Raw genomic sequence first — 9160 nt, 5'->3', positions numbered from 1 at the left:
GCAGCAGCCGGAGGACCGCAAACCTCCGCTGTAGACGCACACCGCGGCAGGCTGCGTGACGCTACGTGTGGAAGAACCACGCGCCCTCAGCTGACGCACGCGCTCCTTTCAGCAAAGAGAGAAGAGAAGAAGTGGGAGACGTGCAGAGACCTCAGGGGGGAGAGAGAGGTTAGTTCAGAGAGAGAGAGTGTGTGTGTGTGCGTGCGTGTGGTCTACTACTGTACTTCTACTAGTACTCAAATACTCTAATACTCTAAATACTAAATGCTTAGTAAAGCTGATGCGGTTACTCCTGCTAACCTACTATAACTACTATAGCTAGTGGTGGTAGTTTTGGTTAAACTAGTGCTAATACCACACAGGTGCCACTGTTACTGCTACTGATGCTAAAACTCTACTTCTACCAATCCTCAAACTACTCTCTAGTTGTTACTAATTACCTGACAGAAGTCATAATAGTAATAAGTGTAATAATATTACAGTTAGTGTCACTGGTGATTCTGACCTGGTCTGTGACATCATCTCAGTGATGATGTTGGTGATGGAGGAGGAAGGGGAGGGAGGGAGGAAGGGGGAGGTTTGTAGCCACTGGGCTCACAAAGTGGCAGACAGTCAACTGCTGGTTCACAGTTTGTGTGCGTGTGTGTGTGTGTGTGAGAGGCGGTGAGTGTGATTGACATGTCAACAGCAGACAGAGACTGTAGTCTTCACAGTGTTCACTCGTCTCCAGGTGAGTTCACCTCTGGATTCAGCTTTTCTCCTTTTACTCAATCAACTTCCACTGTGAGTGAACACTACAACACGTACCGTTGTGTGTGTGTGTGTGTGTGTGGGTGTGTGTCTGTGATTTGTTACGCAACAGCAATTTTTAACTGACTGATTAAGATGTTGTCCGTGACTCAGCAGTTTTGAGCGAGTGCTCCTGAATCAGCGCTGAATAATTCCTGAGGCTGCGTGTGGACCTTTGATGACATTTCACTGATCTGTGTTGAGGGAACATGAAAGGAGAAGTTATCAGTGTGTTGTAGCAGACGGACTACGGCTGTGTCTGTGACTGTGTCTGTAGCTGTCAGTCCGTCCAGTCCTTCATCTTTCCAACACCTTTGTGATAGTTTGCTAACTGTGTCAGTGACACAGTGAGGATTATCAGTGTGTTTCTACTGCAGTACTGCGCAGTACATCCTCCATACGTCAGGTTAGGTATTACTTTAAAGTACATTTTTGTCTCTAACTACCAAAACTCCACATCAGATATATCTGCACACCAGGCATGGTCAAAGTCTGACCTGCGGGCCAATAGTGGCACATGGATGGTTTTAATATGGCCCATATTTTTATCAAACGGTCAAAAGGTTTTTTTATTTTGGAAGGTAAAAAAAAAAGAGTTTTACCAAATGACTTTCTAAAATTGAAAACAAAAATGTTAGCAAACATTTTCTTGACCATTACTCAAAAGTGTGGCTATTTCTTTGGCTACTTTGGCTAATCGTAATGGTTTTACTATAAAAAATCTGGGCAAACAGAATACTCTGTGACTTTAGCAAAAAAAAAAGTTACGGAAACACAATTTTAGATGTTGGACAACTTTTACTTTTTTTGTTATTTGAGGCAAAATGCAGAAAAATATAAACATTCTGTGTAAAAAAATAATTTGGATGCAGAGAATCAGATGAGTTCAAAAACATCTGCTGAATCAGTCATCCAACCATCAGCTCAGTGTCAGTCGCTCCAGGGTGTAGGGCACATCGTGTCAGTCGTACTGATACAGTCGCTGTCAGACTGAACGTCTTCATTTCCTGTCAACGCTGCAGTTTACGTTTGCTGGTTTGGTAGAAATGCAACATCACACTCAGAATTCTCTTCATCGTCTCGTGTGTTTTTTAAACGCACGCTTTCACACAGACGTGACGATGTCACACATCACTGATTCATGTCTCCCAAAAAAGAACCGCTGGAAAAGTCCACTTGTTGTTTCTGCTCAGGCTGTGTATTCAATGACAAAATGGAAGGTGTGTGTGTGTGTGTGTGTGTGTGTGACAGACAGAGTTGGACTTTACTCTGTTGTTATAAATGATAAATGAAAGGAGTGTCGCAAGATAGCGTGCAGTGTTTATGTTGTCCCTCACACGGCCCGATCATGTCTAACACACACACACACACACACACACACACACACAGTGGACAACATACTTCCACACAAAGCGCTGTTTGACCTGGCGTGGAACGGTAGATCTGGGTTTTTGAGGAGAGCAGGAATTGATTTGTTTGTGGCAGTTACGACGCACGTCACTGCACCACCGCACGGCTGACGTTCAACTGATTCTAAACATTTACAGACTTTCTCTGAGCATCTTTACAAAAACCAACAACTTCCATGTGAGACTTAGTTTTTTTTCCGTGGGTGTAGAACTGCGTCAGTTTCTGGATGAGGTTCATGACGTCCGTGAACTTCTCCTAGACTCTGGTGTCCGGCCTGCTCTGGGCGTGCATTCTTAAATATGTCACCTGTAGACTGGTAATTCAAAATATCTGTTAATATGAAGAACTTTTGAAAAGAACTCATGGAAAGTCTCTTCTCAGCTGCTTTTATCCAAACTTTATAAAAGAGGAACTGGTTTTTAATAAAAGCTGTGGAGTAATAGATGTTTAAAGTGACTGACAATAACTATGAATAACCATCAGTGCTGTAACCACTGAGTTGTGAATTGTATACAATAAATGTATGAGTTTTTAAGCTGAGCAGCCAGTACTTATTGTAAAATGTCAATTGTAATTTAAACTTTAAATATTAGTTAGTGATAATTCAGGCAGAACAACTGTATCTTAGGAACTGCTCTGAATTCCATGTAATTCAGTAAAACTTTAAAATTATACACTTACAATACATTTTAAATTACTTTAAATACACTTAATATAAATATATATTATGTTTTATGTATATATTTTATGTTGCCATAACACTGTGGCAAGGACTTGTTGTAGAGAGAAAATATTTCAGGAAAAAAAAAAAGGTTTCCATGTGAGAAGTGACTGGCAACATCAGAGCAGGTCACACACACACACACACACACACACACACACACACTCAATCACAGGTGAGTGACTGGCGCCCACACGGCCGCTGCAGCTGGAGGCCGTGGAACAGAGCGCTGACGTCTGAACACAGCAGCCGAAAAGGAAAATCATTTTCCTGGTTGAGATGGCGTCTGATGATGTCACCTTAGTTTACCAGGACGTCAGCGACTCTCAGGGCTCATGATGTCACATGACGTCAGTTTAGACTCAGGTCGGTCCAACAGTTCTGTCGGACTTTAATAATGAGCAGCTTCAGAGTTTTGTTTGTGTTTACCAAACCTGAATGGAAACATGTTGAAAAATTATGATTATATTTAATATTAATATGATCTTAATATTATATTAATGATGTTAATATGATCTTAATATTATATTAATGATGTTAATCTGATGTTAATCTGATGTTAATATGCTGTTAATCTGATGTTAATATGATCTGATCTCTCCTGGGGCCAGAGGTTTGAAACCCTTGGTGCCATGGCCAGAATTCTACAAAGAAGGAATTGTGAAGATTAAAATGGAGCAAATTAAAAACACAAGTTTTTATTGTAAACACCATTAGACTTATAGAATATGAATTCTCCTAAAACTGAACCTGAGCCCAAGTTACTGGAACAAAAGCCTGTTTTTTTGCCTGTGAACTTTAACATGGATATTTTTTGGCCAAACAGTCGTGATGTTCAGCAACATTTGTCTTATTTCTGCTTCAGACAGATGTGGGGGGGGGGGTCTCTGGAGGGGACACGGGTCTGACTCAAGCTTGTGCACGAGGCTGGTGATTGGTGCAGTGTTGACACATCATCCCTCATGTTTAAAAGCGTCTTCCATTGTGTTGTGAATGTCAAACAGGAAGTCAGGTAGTGAGAAACTTTCACTTATATTTTCATATAAATGGCACGGCTGCCAAAACTCTTCAGATTTCCTAACATTTCTTAACATTTCCTCACAGCGTTCTTGGTGAAGTCACACTCATCGGTCACATTTTGGGTGAAGTTCCTCTTCTCTCACCCTCTTTTGCCCTTTTGTCTGTCCTCGCCTCCTCATGTGGGTCCGTTTCTCCTTGTTCCGCATGCTTCAGACAGATGTGCCCGTGGCCCGCGAGCCACCCGTGGCCCTGTAGCCTGACACATCAGAGCAGAGGACAGGAAGCTGAGGTCAGCGTCACTCTCTGTTGTCTCCATGGCACGCTGCAGTTGAAGTGAACGTTTAGGCTCAGGAGGTCATCCTGAGGTCATCCTGAGGTCACTGTCCCACTACAACCACAGTACACTAAACTGTCTGTACTTGTACTTCTAAATCTATAGTAATATTGCAGTACAGTGATATTAATTATTTGCTGCTAAAATTAAAAGTTCAAGGTTAGAGAACTTCTGCACCGAAATTAAATTCTTGTGCGAAAAAAACCAAAACACTGAAAGACTTATTATTATTATTATTATTCTGCCAAAATATTAGTACCATGTCATTGATGTGAAATAAAATCAGGGATATTGAATAAATTCATAATAAATTCAAATGTCAAATGTGGAGCAGAGAAATCAAATCAACAGGAAGTCAGATCAGGACAGTCCAGGGTCCCCGCCCCTCATCTGGAACACTGCTCTCCTCCCCCATTATGTTTCTAACGTGGATCAAGTCCAGTGGTGATGAAGTCAAACCTGTGCTCACAGACTTTTAACCCCCCCCCCGCACGCCCACCCACACGCCCCCCCAAACTGAAGAACATTTGTTAAAACTATAGACGTCATTCTGATTAAACAAAGTAAATAAGATTAAAAACGTGTTGTTTACTGTAGCCTTCTTTAACCCAGGCCTGAGGTGTTTGTCCAGTAGGAAAACTAGAGAAATGTAACTTTGTTCTCATGTCATAAATGGAAGGAGTGTCCTGACCTGGACGTGTCCTCTGTCTCTGCGTGTCTCTGTCTCTGTGTGTCTCTGTCTCTCTGTCTCTCTCTGTGTCTCTGCCTCTGTGTCTCTCTGTCTCTGTGTCTCTCTCTGTGTCTCTCTGTCTCTGTGTGTCTCTGCCTCTGTGTCTCTCTGTCTCTGTGTCTCTCTGTCTCTCTCTGTGTCTCTCTGTCTCTCTCTCTCTTCCTCTTTATCCAGAAAGGAAGCTTTTCAGGCTCAAGAGTCCCATCAGTTTGTGCCTATTTAAAGAACTGGGGGGGGGGGGGGTGGGGGGGCAGATTCCCATAGAGCAGTATATGGAGACAGCATGAATGCACAGGGACGAGTGATTCCTTTGTAAATATGCTGCCTGTGTGTGTGTGTGTGTATACATACACACTCTAGTGTATATCTGTTCAAATAAGCCCAAATGCCCTGCTGTACTTAGATGCCCCCTGTTGGACAAACATGCAGGGGGGTTTGTGTGTGTCCTTAAATGCACAGCTCTGTTTGTGTGAATATATTTGATCTGTAGTAGGGGGGGGGGGGTCAAAGTGTGTGGGTGTAGAGCTGTGTGTCAGTGAATAAAGCCACCAAAGACAGACAGTGTCCCTTTAAGAAAGTCATCATGTTGCGTTCCACATGTACTGATATTTCGGCAGAGCTCAGGCACCACAGCTTTGCTGTCAGTTCTAATAGAACCCAGTGTTCCAGCAGGGCAGAACCTGCAGATGTTAGAATGTCAGGGGTTTTTTGGTGTGATATATTTTTAGAGCCGAGGTTTTAGTTTCTTTCAAATGTTGCAGCAGAAGTCAGGACGTCATCACAGTGACTGAGCACAGGGAGAGAAGTGCAACCAGAGAGGCATGAGGATGAGGTCGCCTGTTCAGAGTGAAGCAACAGGAAATCATCTGCACCTGATGTCTACCACACACACACACACACACACACACACACACACACACTTCCACAGACCACATGATAGTTTGCTGTCTGAACTTCTGCTGAGTCCAGACCCGGGTGTTAAGTTCTCTTTCTATTGGTCATCACTTCCTGAGGACAAGAACACAAACACACACACACACACACTCTCTACACTTGTCACTCTGTCACTGGACACCGACGGTCTGTAGACTGACACAGGACAAACGGGGTGAGCTGATGTTTGTGCACCCTTTGTGTGTGTGTGTGTGTGTGTGTGTTCCTGGTATAGCTAAACTGATGGGGACTAACTAGGTTAGGGTCAAAGGTCCCCACAAAGTCAGGCGGTAGTTTGAGGTTGGAGGAAAGATTATGGATATGGTAGGAATTAAACTGTTGGTCTGGAGCAGGGGCGTCTACAGGGGTGTCTACAGGGGCGTCTACAGGGGTGTCTACAGGGGTGTCTACAGGGGAGTCTACAGGGGGGTCTACAGGGGAGTCTACAGGGGCGGCTACAGGGGTGTCTACAGGGGCGTCTACGGGGGCGTCTACAGGGGTGTCTACAGGGGTGTCTACAGGGGTGGCTACAGGGGAGTCTACAGGGGCGGCTACAGGGGTGTCTACAGGGGTGGCTACAGGGGAGTCTACAGGGGGGTCTACAGGGGAGTCTACAGGGGCGGCTACAGGGGTGTCTACAGGGGCGTCTACGGGGGCGTCTACAGGGGCGTCTACACCTCCTCTGTTTTTCAAATGAGCGTGGTAAAGTGATCAACTCTGAATATATATTTACTGCTGTGGTTGTATGGAACAATACTGTCTTAGCCCTAGTGATTAGCATCTTAAAATAGGATCAAATGTATCATTTTAATGATTTTTTTGACATTTTTATTAAAAATAATTAATTATTATTGTATTATTTTTTATTTAATGTAATTAATAAAAGCACTCCCTCTGAGGCCTACTGCTAGATCTCCATTTTATTGGACACCCAGTGTGTGTGTGTGTGTGTGTGTGTGTGTGTGTGTGTTCTTCCCTTGGAGCTGGTCAGGCCTGTTGTCTCACACCTTATTTCTGAGTCTCTGTTGACATTAAGATCCAGTTATTGAATGGGTTGAGTTTAGGGTTTGGCTTTGACCTCAGGTGGTTGAACTCTTTGATCAGTCGGGCCAAACCTGCGAGTGTGTGTTTCAACGGTTCTTACAGTTATCAGGCTGCTGTCATGTTTATTCATGTCCTTGTTGAAGTTCTGCTGAGCTGCAGATATCAGACTGATCTGTCCTTCGTTTCATCAAAGTGATCGTTGTCACCAAACAAATGCTGAAAATCACTCACCTTAAACCAAAACGTATCCACGGAAATCTAACCATCAACCAGTGCCGGCTCCTGGAGCTGCAACAACTGGAGAAGATCGAGAGAAGAACGCTTGACTCTTTGTTACCGAATGAGTTGCAGCTGTTCATCAACTCTCAGGTGTAGTTTCAACAGTGTCTTTTTACTGTAAAGTGATGAAGCTGACAGTCATTTTGACTTGAGTCAACATTCACCTCAGCTTGACCTCCGCTTCATCTGATTCTTATCACCTTTTCACTTCAAACAATTTACAAATAGACAAAAATCGTGGTGCGGCTTCAGTTTCACTCAGTGGTTTTGACCTCAAATCTTTGAAGATTCATCAGTAAACTCCGCACCATCCTGATCAGTGGGCTGTCTGACCCCAGGGAGGTTCAGACCTCTGGCTGACACCGTACCAGGTTTTCCATCACTATCTGATGGGGAAAGTCCTGCGCAGGTGTTCTGCCCACAGTGGCTTCACACCCACACAGGTTGAGCAGGGTGCCAGTTTGGGGCAAACAGGATGGTAGCTTTTCTGCACCACATGCAGCTTTGAACCCCCCCCCACCCCCCATCACCCCTCTTTTCACTTCATGCTATAAATCACTACGCTTATATACGAGTCATCATCACTACGAACCGTGGTTCGAGGTTCGAGGGTCGAGGTTCTTTCCTCAGTTTCCTTGTGCAGATTTCACCACAAATAAAATCTCACCTCGAGCTTCGAAAATGTGTGGGGGTGAAAGTCAGACATGCAGAAGGGCAAGTCTTTGTTTTAGTCACTGACACTGAAATGTATTTTTATTTTTTAAATTTTTTTGAAGAGGTCAGGAAGTCACTCAACCCTGAGCAACCCCCCCCCCCCCTTTTCTCAGTGTTTGTCACAAATGAACACGTTCTTATTGCTGAAAAAATAAAAGGTTTTTTGGTTTAAGCAAATCAGAGTTTGGAGATGTAGGAATCTGATTAATCAACTACGGAAATAACTGAAAGACTAACTAACTAACTAACTAACTAAAGAGAAAACCAGCCACAAATAAATATAAATATTAAAACTTGCATGAAAAGTGGAATCAGCAGCTAAGGCTGCCATGTTTCCTTCTGTGATTCTCCAATCCAAACTGGAGACTGGAGACGGTTGGACGCGGTGTTGTTTTGGTGACTCGTGTTGAGCAGGTTCTTAATCGAGGTTCATCGTCCTGAAAATGATGAAGGATGACGAGCTCGCCACAAAAAGGTTCAAGTCTGATCACGGAGTCATAGCAGTGATGGTCTGGTGTGACTTCAGGCTGTAATTGAATAAAAATCCCATCAGGTGGCGTTATCACTATATATTCATCTTCATCTGAATCATAGTTTTAATTTTAATTTCTTATATGACGTTGAACGTTGTGTTTTTGACAGTAAACCATCGACCCCCTCCTGTACTTTTTTTCTTACGTGCAGACAGGAAGAAGCCGCTCTGTCGCACATGCTCAAAACTCACCCTGGTTTTTTGGAACTTTATTTTTGTTGCAGTGACAAAAAAACCAAACAAAGAGTTTGGTTTATCTTTGCAGCAGAGTAAATCCTTTCTGGTATGTAGGCATGCAGAGTCCTGTACACATTTTTGTTACAGTCTGCAGACCTACCATCAGGTGTCGCCAACTCTTTCTTACTGGACCTTTATTTTGATATGTCTCCTTTGTCCTTACATCCTTAGTTATGAATAGATTATTCAGTAATACCAGCGCCGTGCCTTTCATGTGAATATGTGAAATGCTAACTGCTGCGCTAACGTTCATAAAGCAGTGGAGCTCCTGTTTTCACCCGCGTGTTGAGGACAGATTATTCAAACAGAAGAGATAAGGCAGTAAAGCCCTTGAATGCAGCAGGACAGGTTCTGTCTTTTGTCCCTAACGTGACATAAACAGTGTGGACTTCAGCCAATCAGGTCTCTCCTTCTCTG

The 9160-nt window shown here is 43.4% G+C and overlaps 1 protein-coding gene across 1 annotated transcript in view; it reads left to right on the top strand.

The window, feature by feature from the left end:
* Nucleotides 1-572: 572 nt before the first annotated feature.
* pparg (peroxisome proliferator-activated receptor gamma) overlaps nucleotides 573-9160 on the top strand; it is a 21746-nt gene continuing 13158 nt past the window's right edge. The window contains exon 1 of the mRNA XM_025059815.1: nucleotides 573-730. Coding sequence (XP_024915583.1) covers nucleotides 679-730 — 52 coding nt within the window. The 5' untranslated portion in view covers nucleotides 573-678. The remainder of the gene's footprint in view (nucleotides 731-9160) is intronic.

Source organism: Cynoglossus semilaevis, chromosome 11, assembly GCF_000523025.1.
Source record: "Cynoglossus semilaevis isolate Cse_v1.0 chromosome 11, Cse_v1.0, whole genome shotgun sequence".
Classification (NCBI taxonomy): Eukaryota; Metazoa; Chordata; class Actinopteri; order Pleuronectiformes; family Cynoglossidae; genus Cynoglossus; species Cynoglossus semilaevis.
Note: the sequence above shows the minus strand (reverse complement) of the source record. Positions and strands in the feature narration are given on the sequence as shown.